At 45.0% G+C, this 18324-nt stretch overlaps 1 protein-coding gene across 2 annotated transcripts in view; it reads right to left on the reverse strand.

Moving 5' to 3' along the window:
- Nucleotides 1-9636: 9636 nt before the first annotated feature.
- The window catches only part of BTD (biotinidase), a 30096-nt gene continuing 21408 nt past the window's right edge, over nt 9637-18324 (reverse strand). For both annotated transcript variants that reach the window (XM_040480142.1, XM_040480141.1), the window contains 3 exons: nt 17286-17550; nt 12080-12229; nt 9637-11095 (listed from right to left, as the gene is read on the reverse strand). In XM_040480142.1, coding sequence (XP_040336076.1) covers nt 9923-11095; nt 12080-12229; nt 17286-17550 — 1588 coding nt within the window. In that variant the 3' untranslated portion in view covers nt 9637-9922. The remainder of the gene's footprint in view (nt 11096-12079; nt 12230-17285; nt 17551-18324) is intronic.

Genomic DNA, 18324 nt, shown 5'->3' on the forward strand with positions numbered 1-18324 from the left:
TTTTTTTTCAATGGTGGCTGAAAAATTTGGACTGCAGCCATTCTTTGATGATGTGTATTTTACTGAAAACAAATGCCTGTCTGTTATCTGTGAATACAGGGGTTCTTTTTCTCCGTTTGTTTTGACATATTCAGTAGTCTTCTAAAAACTGATGCAGGATTATATTAGAAAATATCAAACTTAAAATGGATAATCCCAAATAATTACTTTTTCCCTTCAATTACTAGTTAATTTATTATAAATTTTAAACTATTTTTCAGAGCTTCTTGGTGAGTCCTCATGGGTGGTCATGAACTGTGACTGTCTCAGGAAGGAGTGGGGTTTCTGAAAACCCCATCAGCAGCCAGAGGAATCACTTAATTGACCGTGCCATTCCCCTGCTTAATACCCTCTAACTGCTTCCCATATAAACTCAAACTCCTGCCATGGCCTACCAGGGCCTGCATAACCTGAAGTTTGACAAACTTCTATGGTTGATTTAAATCATTCTGACTGTCATAGGTAACAAACCACTTCAAAATGTAATGGCTTAAAATAACCACTCATTTTGCTTATGAATCTGCAATTTGGTCAGTGCAAGGTGGAGGAAGCCAACCTCTGCTCGGCACGCTGGGGCTGTTATCTGAGGGCTGTGGGATCTGATGGTTGAGAAGCTGGCGCTGCTGTCATATGGGAACCCAACTGGGGCTGAGAGTTGAGGACCTCAGTTTCTCTCCACATGAATCTCCCCATGCGGCCTTCATTTCCTTGCAGTGTGGTTAGGTGCCAAGAGTGAAATCCCCAAGAAAGAACCAGACAGGAGCCATATAAGTCCTAGAGCCATAAGACCTAGATTTGGAAGTCATGTCTGCCACGCTGTGTCACATCTGCCACACTACATTCATGGAGGCAGTTATGAAGTCCTGCCCAGGGTCAAGGGAAGGAGCATAGATCTCATGATGGGGAATGGCAAAGTTTTGGAGGAACAAGCAGCACTGGAAATGTTGCAGCCATTTTTGGAAAATAAATTACCACAATATGCTTTACTGATTTCTTTTGGGGGGTGTGTGTGTGTGTGTGTGTGTGTGTGTGTGTGTGCGCGCGCGCACGTGCACACGTGTGAATCCCATGTTTAAATGAGCCTTAGGTGGTAAGCTCTCTCTAAAGGTAATAGTCTTTTCTTATGTGTTTACAAACTGTACAATTTCTAACAGTATTTTATGTGCAGTTAACACTTAATTTTCACACCTGATTTTATGAGCTGAAAGATATTCATAATTGAGTCAATAATTTTTAAAGACTTAGAATCCCCAAATATATCTTATCTTAAAATCACACTGTACATAATTTTATCTTTATTTGATTATTCAGGAATCATTTTAGGAACCCTACAATTCTTTGAGATCAATAGATACCACTTTCAACATTCCAGTACTCAGAGAAAATGTAAATGCTGACCATTTACAGGTTCTGTAGGAATATTTAGAGTGTGGAAATGAGAAAGGCAGTGTCTTTACTTTCAATGTAGTAGTATCTTTAGTTATCACATCAGGACCCTATGGCAATAAACTCGGGACTCATAAGATAAACTACAAAACAAGTCTTGAAGTTAAAGGGCACAGCATCAAGAATTTCATTCTGCCAAATCAGGTGGTAATATATCAGAAATTTTAAACACTGAAAGTATTGATAAAACCAATCATCTGACTTGCATGGAAGGTTTAGTACAGGCATGTCCAGTAAGCATAAAAACAAGCAACCATCTTATATATTTTATTCAAAATGTTGAAGCACCAGATTAAAAGATTTCAAAAGCATTCCATGCCAGTTTTCTTCCATTGGAACTGAATAAAGGGATCATACTGAAAATATCTGCAGATTGGGGCTCCTGAATGGCTCAGTTGGTTAAGCGTCCAACTTTGGCTCAGGTCATGATCTCGCAGTTTGTGAGTTCAAGCCCCACATCGGGCTCTGTGCTGGAGCCTGGTTTGGGTTCTGTGTCTCCCTCATTCTCTTCCCCTCCCCCACTCACACTCTGTCTCTCTCTGTTTCTCAAAAGTGAATAAATGTTAAAAATTTTTTAAAAATATCTGCAGATAGTTTCCATAAGATTTCTGCATTCCCATGAAGCCTTTTGTGAACTTTCAAAGTTACACACAACCTGAGGCAAGGCAATTCCTTAACTATAGATCATATTTTCCCCACACTGATTTGTCTTTGATCAAAGAAAAGTAGAGTAATGTATTTGGGTGACAAAAAAAGTCCCACAGAAAGGGGAATAATGGGTTGAAAACTAGCATGAGGATAGGAGAGAAGAGTGTTCTGAACTGGTCATTTGGAAACTAGCTATGCCTCGGTCCTGGGGTGGGGATTCCAGGCTCTAGCTCTGATGCTAGGATACTGGTTTAGCCTTGGGCAAGGTACTTCCCATCCAAGCCTCAGTTCTCTCTTCTTTAAAATGGACACACTTGCCCCTTTCAGAGAACTGATATGGGGAGCTGATTACTAAGGCGTGCACACATGCTTTGAAAAATGCACAGCACTGGAGTAATGGTCTCACACTTGATTAGGATCACCTGAAAGCTTATTAAACACAGATTGATGGCACCTGTCCCCAGAGCCCAAGAATTTGTGTTCCTAACAAGTTCCCAGGTGACGCTAGTGCTGCTGGGTTGGGACCACCCTTTGAGAACCACTGTCTGTATGATGCCAGGCTGGGGGGACGGGGCGGGTGCGGGGAGGGGGGCGGAGGGTTAGGTAATTCTGGAGACAGGAAGATTTTCCTGGCCACTCTCAGAATGCCTCTTCTAGAACTTCCAATTTCAAAGCAGCCAACATCTGCTCATTGTGGGCCCCTCTTTGTGGTTTTCTCCCTCCATTTGAGAATATTGCCCAGGTGCACTTCACTCTTCAAAACCATGAGAAAAGAAAGGTTATTTCTGAGCTAGTCCAGCAGATAATAACTACTAGTAGCACTTGTATCATATATAGTGGGAGAGAGACCTGTAAAGGGGCAGTAGTCAGGACAGCTGGAAGATGGAGCATCAGATGCATTGGAATTTTGGCAGGGGATTGAGGTGCTGTCAGGAAGATTACTGCATTCATTATCGTTGCGTAAAAAATTACCCCCAAACTTAGAGGCTTAAAACATTTTTTTTAATTTTCTTTTTTTTTTTTAATTTTTAAAAATGTTTTTATTTATTTTTGAGACAGAGACAGAACATGAGCAGGGAAGGGGCAGAGAGAGAGGGAGACATAGAATCTGAAGCAGGCTCCAGGCTCTGAGCTGTCAGCACAGAGCCTGACACGGGGCTCGAACTCACAGACTCTGAGATCATGACCTGAGCCAAAGTCGGATGCTCAACCGACTGAGCCACCTAGGCGCCCCTAATTTTCTTTCTTTTTAATGTTTATTTATTTTTGAAAGAGAGAGAGAGAGAAAGAGCATGAGTGGGGGAAGGGCAGAGAGAGAGAGGGAGACACAGAATCTGAAGCAGGCTCCAGGCTCTGAGCTGTTAGCACAGAGCCTGACCCGAGGCTCAAACTCACGAGCTGTGAGATATGACCTGAGCTGAAGTCAGATGCTTAGCTGACTGAGCCACCCAGGTACCCCTAAAACAACAAACATTTATCTGAAGGTTTCTGAGGGTTAGCAATTCGAGAGTGGCGTAGCTAGGTTGTTTTGGCTGAGAGTCTCTCAGAAAGTTGCAGTCAAGACATTGGCCAGGGTGGCAGTTATCTAAAGGCTGGACTGGGGCTGGAGGATCCACTTGCAACACAGCTCACTTATGGGGCTAGCAACAGGAGGCTTCAGTTTCTTGCTAAATGGGCCTTTCCATAAGGCTCCGTGAGACATGGTAGCTGGCTTTCCCCCGAGCAAGTGATCCAACATGGAAGGTAGGCAACCAAGACAGAAGCCACAGGATCTTTGATATCTAATCTCAGAAAATAACAGGACATTGTGTCTGCCATGTTCTAGTGGTCACATAGAACAACCATGGAACAATGTGGGAAGGCACCACACAAGAGTGTCCATAGGGATCAGTGGGAGCTATGTTAAGAGTGGCTACCATGGTTATGCTCATTAAGAAACCTGTTTGTCCACTCCCTCTCTCAAATGAACTTGTTCATAAGCTCCCAGAATGTGTTGGGAGCATCATGTGCTGCAGTTTCCTCCCTACACACTACCCCCTTCTCCATCCTGTTGTGTGACCGTAGCACTGACTTCTGCAGACAGCACCAGCTGCACTTTCTTGTTCTCTGCCTTGCTGTTGGGTCCAACCAATAGGAAGCAGCAGCAGGTGATGAAAGGGTAGCAGAAGAGAGAAAAGACATGGTACTTCTTGCCTGGCCTCCTTCTGTGTAAGATCACTGTAGTCTGCCTGGATCTCCCTTCTAAAGGCTGCAGTTCCTGCCGGGCTGCTCTCTCCATACAGCTTCCTTCCCTCCTCTGATTCTGTAACCACTTGAGCCCTTCATACCTTCAGGCCTGGGAGGCTAATGGCTCCTGCTATTGCTAGCCCCTGAATATTGGACTGCCCTTTGCAGGCTTCCCTATAACCCCTGCCCACACCTGTGTAAATTGCTCTGTTATTACTCCTCTGTGTTAATGGGGTGTGCAATCTTTTTCCTGCTATGACCCTGACTGCAACAGCATGTAACTAGTGTCAGAGAGAAATTTATGCTCAGAGGAAGCAGGCCTGGTGGACATCTACTGTTTCTGCCCAAGCATATCCCACCCACCACCCTGCCTCAGCGTTCCTTTGGGGATCCAGCCCTGCCCACTTCCTGTGTCTTGTCAGAGCCATGCCCATGATCCCTCACTCTCCAGGTGGGCCTGGGATTCACTGCTGGCCAACAGGCCAATAAGAATATCATGGCCCTCTGAACAGTGATTGGGCATGTGGCCCAAGGCAGAGCCAGGAAGGCTCAGTTCTGGGACTTTGTGAAAAGAGAAGCTCTTTCCTTAGGGGTTGCTAAAGCATCAGATGACGCCTCGGGCTGTGGTGGCCATTATCATTACCACTATATGGGGAGTCTGTCTGGGAAGGAAGCTGATAAAGAACGCCAAGTACAGACATACTACATATACCCATACACACACAGACGCTTTTCACAGACTGTTTCAGCTCCTGAATCCAGCCATGCCTGAAGAGATCTACTCTGTAGACTCTTCAGTTACATAAGTCAATAAATGATAATTTTTGCTCAAACCAAAAAAAAAAAAAAAAAAAAAAAAAAAAAAAAAAAAATGCGTGAAAGAGTTACACATACATGACTCCTAGCAGCTCATTGATCTACTGGTAATTTTATTTTTAACTGTTTGTTAGATTTTTACTTCAATGCTAGAAAACTTTCAAAAGAGAAAAAAATTGTTGTTCTTTTGTTGTTTCAGCCTGTCTAAATGAAATAAGCATGCTTGGTGACTGCTCAGTCATTCATTCATTCACTCATTCATTCAGCAACCATGTATTGAGCCCAGATTTTAAAAACCACAGAGGGGTGCCAGGAGCCATAGACACAAACATTAGTAGCACATGGACTGTGTTCTCAGATGGCATCTCCATAGTCACGGTGAGGAAGATGCAGATTCCAGCACCAGCTCTAATCAGCACATGGGCAGTTCACTAGCATCTCTGTCAGTTTTCCTTATCTGCAAGATGGCCATATCAAGCCTTCTTTAAGGCTCATGGAGAAAGTTAAGGGAGTCATTTATGTGCCACATCCAGCACAAAGCTGTCACTCACTACAGGGCAGATACTCTCGGTGCAGCTCACATCCTGGCAGAGAAGACCTGGATAAGTATTACGGCCCGATGGGGAAGGGCTCTGGGAACAGGAAAAGTCAATTCGGTGGAAGAAGATTCACAAAGTGCTTGTCATGGAGTGGACCTTCAAGGATGGAGGAGTTTTCCCATCAAAAGAGGCATTTTAGCAAAGACAACATTGCTAAGGCCACATTGTGCTCAGCATATCAGGGAATTGAGAGAATTTGGCCATGGCGGAATCAGGGAGCTGGATTCATAGTGCGGGGTCAGCGTGGGCCTCAGCACAGGCAGGGGGCAGGTTGTGTAGGGTATGAACTTCAGAGAGGCGAGGAAAAAGAGAAGCAGGATTTGGACTGAGGGGTTTGGTAACCAGCTCCAAGATGGTGCCCAGTATCCTCATCTCCTGGCCTGTGTCCTGTCCCCTCCTTCAATGAGCAAGGCTGATCTGGGTAAGCCAAGAAGATAGTATGGAATGATAAAGTGTGACTTGAGCGTGGGTCATAATAGACACTGTGGCTTCTACCTTGGTCTCCCTTGGATCACTTGCTCCATGGGAAGCCAGCTGCCACTTTGGACAGCCAAATAGCCCTACAGGAAGGACCCTGTGTTGAGCAACTGAGCCTCCTGCCAGCAGCCAGCCATGTGGCTGCACCAAACTGATGGGTAGTAGTTTTCAGGAGCTGCTATAAAAAAGTACCACCAAATGGGTGGTTTAAAACATAGAAATTTACTACCTCATAGTTCTGGAGGCTAAAAGTCCAATATCAAGGTGTTAGCAGGGCCATGCTCCTCCTGAGACCTGTAGGGGAGAATCCTTCCTTGACTCCGCTAGCTTCTGATGTTTCTCAGTAATCCTTGGTGTTCCTTGGCTCATGGATGCATCCCTCCACTATGCCTCTGTTGTCACATAGCTGTCTTCTCCCTGTGTGTCTAGATCTTCTCCTTTTCTTATAAGGACACGGGTCACACTGGATTAAGGGGCCACCCTATTTAAGTGTGATCTCATCTTAATCACATCTACAAAGACCCTATTTCCAAATAAGATCACATTATGACCTATGGGGGTTAAGACTTCAACGCATCTTTTTGGGGAACACAGTTGTTGATAACATTCTCCACCTCCAGTGAAGCCTTCAGCTGACCACAGCTCCAGTTCACATCTTGACTGCAGCCTCATGAGACCTTGAGCTACAACAACCCAGCTAAGCCACTCCCAGATTCCTGACTCATGGAAACTTCATGAGTTAATCATGTTCACGATTGCTTTAAGCCACTAAGATTTGTTATGTGGGAATAGGCAATCAACACAAGGAGGAAGACATGGCAGTAAAAGACCAAAGGCCTCCACAGCAATCCTACTCAACAGATCTTCATGTCATATCAGCATTTATTTTAAATCAGCCTTTTTATGCAACACTTCATACTGCTAAAACTTTTTTCAAAAAGTTTTGCCCTATGTACATTCACTTTGTTGAGAAACCATTTGTTCATCTAGTGGGTAATTGGGTGTTTGAGCAGTTCTGAGTTTCACTGGGAATCCATGCAGCTGACTCAGATTTTCCCTCTCTGGGCAGAGCTCCGGTGCCAGGCTGGCTGGCTGGTCTGGGGTCAGGTGCATACTCCCGGTTCAATGCGTGATGGCCAGGGGATGGGGCCACAGGTACAGAGCAGGGCCACCTATGGGTAAGGGGTGGTCCGGGTGGGTTTCCCTCAGCAGGGCCATGGGCAGGCTGTCTCTCCCTGCAGGAGGGGGCGGTGGGCACCAGCATTGACAGTCTGTGATCAGGCTGTGGATTTTGCCTTCTCTAGGAACAGGCCTTTTTAAGTCCAGTGTGAACACAGCTCATTGTGCCTCTCACTTCCTTTGTGAGGAAAGCCACAGACAGGCACAGCTGCACCCGCATGAGAAACCACATGGACCAACCGACTTCCCCCAAGTCTGATTTGACCAAAAATACATTTGATTTCCTGCTTCTATGTTATGGTCAAGATTACCATTTGTTTCCTTGAATTTCAGGATTACAGTTGACAAAAGCATGTCACAACCATTAGTCATAGGTGTTTTGTTTTTTTTTTCCTGAAAATGATTCATTTTACTCATTTTCCCATCTTCCTCTTTGTTCTGCCAGCTGGCAGCTACTTCTTTTTATTATAAAAATAATTTTGTGTTACCCCCATCATTTATATCTTCCCTCATTTCTACTTCATAAACAATTGGTTCTAACTTGTCAATAGAAAGTAACTCAGGGAAAGTTCTAGGTGCTCTGTTCAGAAGGGCAGAATGTGTATCCAGCAGGTGCTTCATAAGTGCTTACTGGGTGGAGTAGTTCCACCAAGTCTGTATTTAGGTCTACTGTCTCTGTACGTCTCTTTCTCAGGCTGACTTGAAAACTCTTGGCATGAAGCAACAATATGCATTTTTAAGATGATTTCTATTTCCCTGGTGTTTGGGGCAGGGAGCTAAGTGGGTGGCAGACAGCCACATCCGGAGAGACAAGCTCACTCCTCCTGGCAGGTCCTGCACTGGGGACGGCAGGCAGGCTCTGCCATTGGTGGGAGGGGTCCTGCTCGCATTCCAGGACTTCCCAGGCCTTCCTCAGGAATTCTGAGTTCTTCCTGCTTATTCCCTAAAGATGTGACTCACTCCAAACCTTTGCGAGTGAGCAGTGAATCAGCAGGGGTTTTGCTTTTTTGGATCATTCCCACATGGATTATTCAACGCACATTATATGAATGAGAAGACCACGGCGTGACAGGGTTTAAATAAGTTGCCCAAGGTCTATGCAGTGAAGAGTAAGCCGTGAGGCCAAGGATGTGAGCCTGGACAGTCTTGAGACCAGGGTCTGTACTCTTTATTCTGCCTAAAAGCCAGAAAAGGGGTCTAGAAGGCTATGCTGCAAGGGAATGGGGAAGGAATCCCATTTTTTACTTTGTATAATTATATATATGCACACACTGCTTTAAAAAACCTAATTAAAAAAAACTAAACAGCCACACCATGGAAGAGGCAAATCACAGAAGGCTAATTATCCATCTTCTTAAAAATTATTCATTTTCCTACTTAAAAATTATCTGAGTTACTAGGCATTGAGTCAAAATGACTTTGAAATGTTGGCTACAAATAATACAGAAATTAGTGGCCTAAAAATGTCTTCCCTCACTGATTACATTGGTTCTGCATCTGGAACTCCTATTGTGGGAGGACCTTGCTCTGCACCGGGTGGGCTTTCCAAAAACACCTGTTGTATGATCAGATTAATGAATGACTCCAGAGGGCCAACCTCCATGGCAGCTCTTGCAACTTTTCTTCAAGAGGCGTGATGCCTCTCTCAAAGGGTAGGCCCTCTGGGGACTGTTCATGGAATCATGCCTGCATCGTTCCATCCTGCGCAGTTGGGCAACTGAAAGGCTCTTGCCCAAAGTTAGCATGATTTATTTAGGTCCCTGGAATCCCTGGATGAGACATGTTGTGCAGAAAGAATCCTCTTACTCATACTTTCCCTCTGCTGCCCCTCTCTTCAGCACTTGTTTCCAGCCTCTCTGTCTTTCTCTCTGAGGCACTGCACTCTTTTCCAGTTATTATGAGCCCTGCCTGACAGATTCCATTTACTGATGGAAAGGCATATGGGAGAGCAACTTCCCTTCTATTTTTAAAAGCTGCTTCAAGATACACATTTCTGATGTTGCTGGTGGCTCTGGCATTACCATTTCATCTGGATAGAATTCTGTTCATCCAGAATGGAAAAGGACCCACGCAGCCATTTCTAAAACAGGTTTTGCTCTGAGAGTTTGTTTCTTACGTTAGAAGGTGAGGCTTGTGAGATACTTGTATGTCCTGGGTCTCACTTCATGAACAATAAGAACAAGGAAAACACACACAAAACCCACTGTTTTGTGGATGTGTAAAATATAAACTGGCATTTTTATTTTAGCTCTTAAAACCAATTGTATAATGAGAGGTTTGCTGGAGGAAGATACGGCTTGAAAAAGAGAAACGGGAGCAGGGAATACCAGAAAAGACTCGATAATCCACGTCAAAGAGGAAAAGACAATGGGGGAAGGTGCCTCTCCTACCTCATCCCACAGCTCCCACAACGGGCTGTGGGGCAGAGAGGTGGTCCCAGTGCTTGTGAGCTGTGGTCTGGGCAAGTGCAGGGCTGCCCACCCCACGCTGCCCTAGTCCCTCTCATACAGCCGCCCGTAGAGAGCTGCCGTCACTAGGCCAGAGGACAGTCCGCTCTTGCTCAGGAAGGAGTAGTCATTCTCCCAGCCAAGCTGATCAGGGGTTTCCAGGGACATCCCTGAGGTAAGAAGCAGAGGAAAGATATAGGAAGTACTGAAGTTCCCCCATAGGTGGAAGTCAAATATCCCTGTGGCCTCTGTGATCTCCTGCCCACAGGTGTTAAAGCCAAGACCCCCACACTTGACCAGGGCACAAACTTGAACATAGTAAGTGCCGTGCACAGTGTGAAGACCGTCAAAGACCCCCAGGGCATACAGCTCTTTGGACAAAGTGGGCCGCTGGTAAAGCAAGTAACAGCAGAGGCCGTTTGCACAGACGCGGAGGTAGCCTTCCTTTCCCCACACAGGGACCAGGGTGAAATTGTCATACATCATCTCCGAATGAAACAGAGGAGGAGTGTTCATGTTCCACTTGGTGGCTCCATCACAATGGACTTCCTGAGCATCCTTTTCACAGTATGGATCACCTGCCAAGATTTCTAAAAACTTACTACGAGATGGGTTCGTTTTACCTGTGGCATTCTCTGGACCAATGAGACCCAGTGGATTTCTGGCTACCTGTGCAATTATAAGATGACCAGTGGCGTTTTCCATGTCATGGTGCCAAAAGGACTTCCGAGGGCTGTGTATGCCACTTCCGGTCATCCCCAGAGATGGGTGGTGGATGTTGGCAGCCAGCAGGTTGATACCAAAGGCAATGGCAAAAGCTCTCTGAATCTGAATGGCTGCCAAGAGTGGGAGCTGGTTCATCCAGGCAGTAGGATATACGACGTGCTTCACCTCAGAGTCTCTGAGGAGTCTAATGGCAGGGTCAAAAAACAATATATCAAAGCAGGTGAAGATGCCAAATTTGCCAGCAAAAGGGGTATCAAAGATGATGTGATCCACTTTGAGAGGGGTATCAAAAGCTGCCTCAAAGTAGAGGTTGTGTTTGCGATAGCGGTCAACAAGGGTTCCGTTGTTGCTGAACACGACATTTGTGTTAAACTGGTATCTTCCATCATGTGGGCACCCCAGGTCATTGTTATGGCAAGGCTGCTTGGTCCCAAGATTGGCCACCAGGAACATATTGCCCTTGATGGCCATGCAACTCAGGCGCTGGAGGACCTAAAGGAAAAAAAAGGCATAAGTAAATGAATTTTTAAAATCCTGCCATTTGCCTTATAATTTTAAAATAGAAAAGTACCTGTATTGTGTCTATAATATGTAAACAGCTATCATAAATCAGTAAAGAAAAAACACTACTGGAAGAGTGCACAGAATATGAACAGGTGATTCACAGCACAAATACAAATGGCCAATGGACATCTGAGAAGATACTCAACCTCATTAGTAATGAGGAAACACAAATGAAAATAATGAGATCTCATTCTGCACCTTCGTAAGATTGGCAAAAATTCAAGATATTATTCCATCTTGCATTGACCAAAGGTGGGGAAACAGGCACTCAAGACTATCACAAGGGATGTAAAATGAAATGAAGGTCTTTCAAAAGGGAAATTTGGTAGTCTTTAAAATAATTCAAAATGTGCATATCCTTTCGCTGAGAAATTCCATTTCTAGGAATCTTACCTTACAGAAAAACTTGGACATATTTATGAAGATACATGTACAAGGATATTGACTGAAACGTTATAATAGCAAGGGTTTTACAAAAGCATACAGCATGCTAACAAAGAGGATGTCAATAACTATGAAATGAATAGAAAAGAATATAGTTGGATGCATATCAAAGTGTTGATGGCAGTTTCTCTAGGAAGAGAAGGAGGGTAATTGGTGGGGTGTGTGAAGATGGGACTTTATTTTATTTTTTTACTTCTGATTCGTTTGTTTTCTAAGTATATATTCGTGTATGTCCTGTGTAATTAATAAATAGAACGATCCAGAGATGAGTAAATGCCCCATAATACCAGACACTCTTTAACTGATGGAATATGTGGCACAGGGAGTTTGGGGAGCTCAGATTTTATTTTTAGGAACCTAGGGTCTCCTTTCGGTCTCATTTAACCTGTCTTGGCTGTTGGCCCTTGGCTTGGTTCATCTCTGCATGCCTTCAGTCTACGGAGGAGGAAGGCTGGGACCCTCCCTTACCTCTGTGTCATTGAATCGGTGGGGCTCCAGGCAAGGATTCCACCTGACCAACTGGGGAGACGGCATGAAATCCAAAAATGGGTAAACAGATGTTCTTGTAAAGTTGAATCCATGAATGCCATCTTCTGGAAACACTATAATCTGTACACCCTGTAGGTCAAACACATCAAAGTATGGTATATTATCTGATAACAGGAAACACCCCTTCTTTCACTTGTCCATTCTTTCATTCACTCGTCGGACAGCCATCAGGTAGTTGTACTGTGCCAGGAACCAGAGGTTCTAAGATGGTGGCTGGACTCTCATCAGGGATCTTGGTCTTGGGGAAACTGTCTCACTTGGCCTCATTGTCAGGTAACAAAGACAGATGGATTTAGAAACAACCATTAACCATACCTCATGTTAGGGAAGGAGGGAATGAGTGAGATTGGAGCAGAAAGCAGGAATTTGCCAAGCAGACAATCAGAGGTTTGGAGTTCCTGGTGGTGGCACAGTACAAAGGCCTTGAATACTGGGCTTGTTAACAGATGGGGTGTCTCCAATCCAGTGATTTCCACTCATTGTGCATCTAAATCAGACAGGGAGCTCCTGAAAAAACACTTGGTTTAGGGGTGATGCTGGGGCCCACTCCTAAAAAGTCTGCTTCACTGGGCTGGTGGGTAAAATTCAAGTGTGTTCATTTTAGAAATAAGGACTTTCTCTAACTGGAAGTTCTCCAAGTGGGAATTAGGAGGCCCTTTTCCGAATCCTAACCACTCCCCAGGCTTTGTCCCACACCTGGAGACAACCTAGGTTTCCTGACTGATAGCCTGGGGCTCCCTGTGATGTTCACATTAACCGAATGAAATCCAAACAAACGGGGCACCCTCAGCTCCCAGCATCAGGGCCTCATTCTCCTGCTGCTCTCCACTTACACGGCTTAAAATGCGAAGCCTGGGACATTGCTCCAGAGTGAAAGGTGGAGGAGGAAGGCAGAGAAGGTATGAGTAATCTAAAATAAGAGGCAATTTGAGTCACTTATTTCTGGAATGCACTGCAAACTCTTTATAATATTTTATTCTGGCTAAAAAAGCTTCGAAAGTGTAACTGTAGAAAACTTGGAGAACAGATAATATTAGTTTAGTTAATATCTTGGCTATTTTTATTTTGTCTGTGTGTGTGTATATAATTGCGATAATGATAAATACATGGTGTTTCGGGAGCACCTAGGTGATGCAGCTGGTAAAGCATCAGACTCATGATCTCAGCTCAGGGTCATGAGTTCAAGCCCCACGCTGGGCTCCGCTGAGCATGGAGCCTACTTTTAAAGAAAATTTTAAATAAATACATAGTTTTCCATCTTGACTTTCCTCACTACATACAGCATCAAGACTACCAAGATACTTTCAAAAATACCATTTGCAATGGCCACATTATATTTAAGAGAACACCATAATTCATCTTTTATCAGCGGACATCTGAATTGTTCCCAACTTTTGGTGACCATCTGCATACAGGGTGCTCAAAACACTTAATGAGTATTATACACAAGTGTTTAGGTGTCTGATGATTTCTTCAGAATGAAGTCTTGTAAGTGAAGATACGGGCTCACAGACAGGAAGAGTTTTCAGTTGTTTACATTGCCAAATAGCCCTCCAGAAAGATTATACCAATGTATGCTCCTCCTGGTAGAGTGTTAAGATTGGTCACCTTACAGCACACGGTAAAGCAAAATTATCACAAACTTGGAAATAAAGCAAGATGTTTGCCTTTCTAACATATACTAGGCTGCTATTTAAGAAGCTCACTCAAGGATTATTTAGTGAATGTACTATTGCTAGGCTTTGTTATTTAATATTAGATCACCCCAGACTGCAATTGTATTGCTCTATAGGACATTAGCCAGTTTTGTATACACGAAGAAATTCATTTCAACATTCATTTGACCGATACACACACTCATGTTCCTCCGATGCTCTTTTGAGCCAGGTTTACCATCTGACTGATTTCTTCATTAGATCAGTGAGTTAAATGACAGTTTTGGCACATGTTCGTTCTATATTTGTGTAAGAGGTTTTAAAATTTTTTTTACGTTTTTATTTATTTTTGAGAGAGAGAGGCACAGAGTGCAAGCGGGGGAGGGGCAGAGAGAGAGGGAGACACAGAATCTGAAGCAGGCTCCAGGCTTTGAGCTGTCAGCACAGAGCCCGACACAAGGCTCGAACCCAAAAATGGTGAGATCATGACCCGAGCCAAAGCTGGACGCCCAACCAGCTGAGCCACTCAGGCACCCCAGGAGTCATGTTTTAACTTTGTGAAAATTATACTTGGACAAATGTTTTCCTTTATTAAAAACAAAACTTTCCCCAAGAATGTTGAATGGTTTCCTATGGACAATACCATTTATGTTATGTATACATATTAGATTAATACTGAAGTTAAATTGCATTTCCTAAATACATATTTTCTAGGAATAAGAAGAGGAACCAACCTGAGCCAGGGTAGAACGCTGGATCTAATGTGACTATCAATCCATCTAGAAAGCAATTAGCATCCCTGATAAATGAGGAGTTTTCAGAGAGACTTCAATGAGGTCCAGAACTCCTGAGGAATTAAGGTTGCCAACCCAGTTGATGGACCAGCTAATATCTTTAAGTTGGAGTCCTTTTCTTCCCTATAAATATCTCTACCAAGAGAGAAATACTTCAGTTGGCTAGTTCGGGAACCCTTGCCTTCCAGCAAGTTTGATCTAAAATTCTGACACATGCTTGGCATCAATTTGTCATAGAAGTTGCTTGAACGCATAAAACCATGCAGGGAAGCCGAGAGATCTGTAAGCACTAAGAAATGATCAGATAAACAATCTGTTCTCTTGGACCACAAACAGAGAAGGAATGATGACTTGCAGGCAGCATGGGCTCAACAAAAACATGTTATAGGTTTCCTTTGGGGGCAGGTTATTGGAAGGCAGGGGAGTACCACCGTCACAGTCTCCGGAGTTCAGCATGGCCTCTTGCCAACCTCTTAGAATGGTCTTGTGGACAGGATGGAGAAGCGAGGGATGGCTCGTATTTCAGCACCATGCAAGCAAACACCTCTGTGCACAGAATGGTCTCGAGTGGATCTGTGTCATCAGGAGGTCTAAGGGCACAGCCTGGGATTTTTTTACACTGACTTCAGCGTAAACATAAATGAGGTGTGTATCAAATGTGTGAATGATGTGAAGGTAACTGATATGCAGGATGTCAGTAAAGATCCCCAAATAGCCGAACAGGCTGGAATGATGAGATGTAACCCCATAAATGTGAAGTCGTGTGTTCAGGTTAAAGAAGTTAACCTTGTAAGTACCGGGTGGCAAGAGTGGCATGTGTGTCTGTGTGTGGGAAGAAGACTTGGGAGTGTGAGTTGGCAGCAAATGCCTTATGAATCCACAGTGAGATATGGCTGCCAACAGCTTTCTGGGGACAAAGTCTCAAATGAGAACGGTGCTACATCTCCTCCACTCTGCCCTTGAATACGGAGACTTTCCTACGGCTCTGGGCACAGAGATCATCTGGGAAATCTTTGTAAAAGGGACATACAGACTGGAGAAGAGATGCTGGGTTGGGGGGTGGGGAGCAAGACGGCTGTCCTCCTGTGGAAGACAACCCGCCATGGTCAGTTCCTCGGTCTGTTCTGTTTAGCTAAGAGGACAGAACAGGTGGCAGTTGCCGGGAGGCAAACTGTTGTTCACTGAAAGGCAAACCTTGCCAGAAGCTCCCGCGCTCTCATCAGACAGTGTGTTCTGGGCCACAGAAGGTGTTCAAGGAGAGACTGGATGTGGGGCTTTGAATGAGAGAGGAGTATCACCCATCAGAAGAAGCTGGACAAGGTCTTAAACTCTCTTCCAATATTAGCCTTATATATGTGTATATTGTTTTAATTTTTTTAATGTTTATTTTTGAGAGAGACAGAGAGTGAGCAGGGGAGGGGCAGAGAGAGAGGGAGACACAGAGTCTGAAACAGGCTCCAGGCTCCAAGCTGTCAGCACAGAGCCCGATGCAGGGCTTGAACTCCCGAACCACGAGATCATGACCTGAGCTCAGATGCTTAACCTACTAAGCCACCCAGGCGCCCCTATATATATGTATATTTCTAAAAGGTAGCCTATAATTTTATATATGCATATATACACATACACATGTAATGAGGTAGAATTTTAAAATGCAGCAATAGCTAGTGGCCGTCCAGGCAATCCTGAGTACCCTGAACAGAGATAGGAACTATTTTGGAGCAGGACCTGCTGGCCCGAACTGTCCTGCCCTCCAGACTCACCGGCACAGGGAAGTTTTGCTCACGTGGAGTGTACCTCCTGTCAAGGCAGAGCAGGGCTTCCTCACATGACTGGGCTTGGTCACCACACACCAGGTGAAAGTCCAAATTTCCCTTTGGTTATGGGTTTCCCAACAGGGCATTTTGTTATGGTCACGTCTGGCACGGACACTGCCCCTCTGCCCCACCCTTCCTGGCAGAAGTGGGAAATGCAGGCCAAGCAGGAAGCCTTCACAAAGGCTGGCAAAGACCTCCCTCTGTCCACCTCCGTTCTGTCTGGACTGAGGTCTCAAACTGTTCATGGTCTGGAACAGAGACGAGAAATGAGCCCCAAATAGACTGAAGGTGGAAAACAGCAGTTCTGTAGATGCTTACTATTTTGAATGCCTCAGAGAGCAGGAGAGACCCTCATGCCTGGAAGTTTCTAGAATTTTCTGCACATCAGAATCCACTGGGGAGCCTTAGAACTCCCAGTGCTCAATCCACACCCCATCTGCCTCTGCGGGTATGGCATACAGGCACCCACTTAGTTTACGACTGGCTGAGCACTCCCTCTGCACGGCCAGTTTTGAGAACCAGGGACTGAGCTCCGGGCTCCTCAGACATGAGGGGAAAAGCAGCACCTGGGGATCTTGCTATGATGTTGATTGATTCAGCAGGTCCGGGCGGGCCCCAGATCCTGCATTTCTCACAGGCTCCAGAGGGCTGCTGATGCCACTGGTCCGTGGACCACTGAGCAGCGAGACCCCAGCCACCTGACTACTTCAGTTCCACTTTACCAGCTGGACTAATTTTCCAGAAGGGCTGCGGGAGCCATTGACGGAGAGCCAGAGAGCAATTCGCCCTGTTCTGCTAGACAAGCTGGGGGGGGGGGGGGGCGGGTTGTGGCGCGGGCTAACCCAGGAGCGTTTCTTGCCTTTTGGGCTGCGGTCATTACTTGCTGTTCATAGATGTCGAGGTTCTGGTTCATTAGGTCCAAGGCCTGCTTGCGGCCCACGAGTGCTAGAGGGCTGGGAGTGAAGATTGACTGGTGCTCGTACACAGCAGCCACGTAGTGTTCAGCCTCAGAGTGCTGGGCCACGCGTGGTTCCTCGGTGTGGACTCCCAGGGCAACCACGTAGCAGCCGAAGAGGAAAAGAGCAAGCTGACTGCCGGCTCCAGACATAATGCAGACCATAAATCTGGAACGTACGGAGGCAAGGGGAAAACAGCTGAATAAAGAATCCTGCCAAGAATGTAACTTTTGCAGCTGTGACTTATTAATCTCAGCAATTAAACCTACCCGCCGTGATACTGCAACTCAAAGATTTGTTTCATGTTCCTAATAAAAGGGTCTGTGTTTCTCTCCAAACACGTAGCAAGCTACGTTTAAAATGGCTCGCTGTGTTAGTCTGGTTTTAGAATGTTTCCAAAACAGACCCGATGTTTGCCATGATTGTCTTCCCAGCGTTCAGCAAGACGGCATTGTGTCGCTACTCGCCTTTCTAGCCACGTACGTACCTAAGTTTTAGGCAAGAATAACTACCATGATTATTTTATATAATTCGGTGGCATATTCCACATCCCACCACCTGCCCTCCACACGCACAAACGTGTCAACCATCCACGCCAGCTCTGATTGTTGTGATCCCGATAATACAGCTCGGCTTTCCTAGCTACAAAACTCTGATGGATTAAAATTCTCCCTGCATTTCTTTGCTCAGTAATGAATATAAAGGGTAAGTCCTTCTTAGCGCGACATTCTTTATTTGGTGCAGAGAAGCTGCTGACTTCTACTTACGTGCCAGTGTCTACTCTTGGTTATGGATAGGTAAAAAGAGGGCTCCCAATCAAAGCATTTTGTTTCTCCTCCTTGAATTTGGGAATCATCACCTTCTCAACCTCTGTCTCTGCGATTCCACCACTCGTGCTCAAAAGCATAATCGTTTGGAAATAAAATCCTTTTGCAGTGATAA

Source organism: Herpailurus yagouaroundi, unplaced genomic scaffold (assembly GCF_014898765.1).
Source record: "Herpailurus yagouaroundi ecotype Mexico unplaced genomic scaffold, PumYag 159, whole genome shotgun sequence".
In the NCBI taxonomy this organism is placed as follows: domain Eukaryota; kingdom Metazoa; phylum Chordata; class Mammalia; order Carnivora; family Felidae; genus Herpailurus; species Herpailurus yagouaroundi.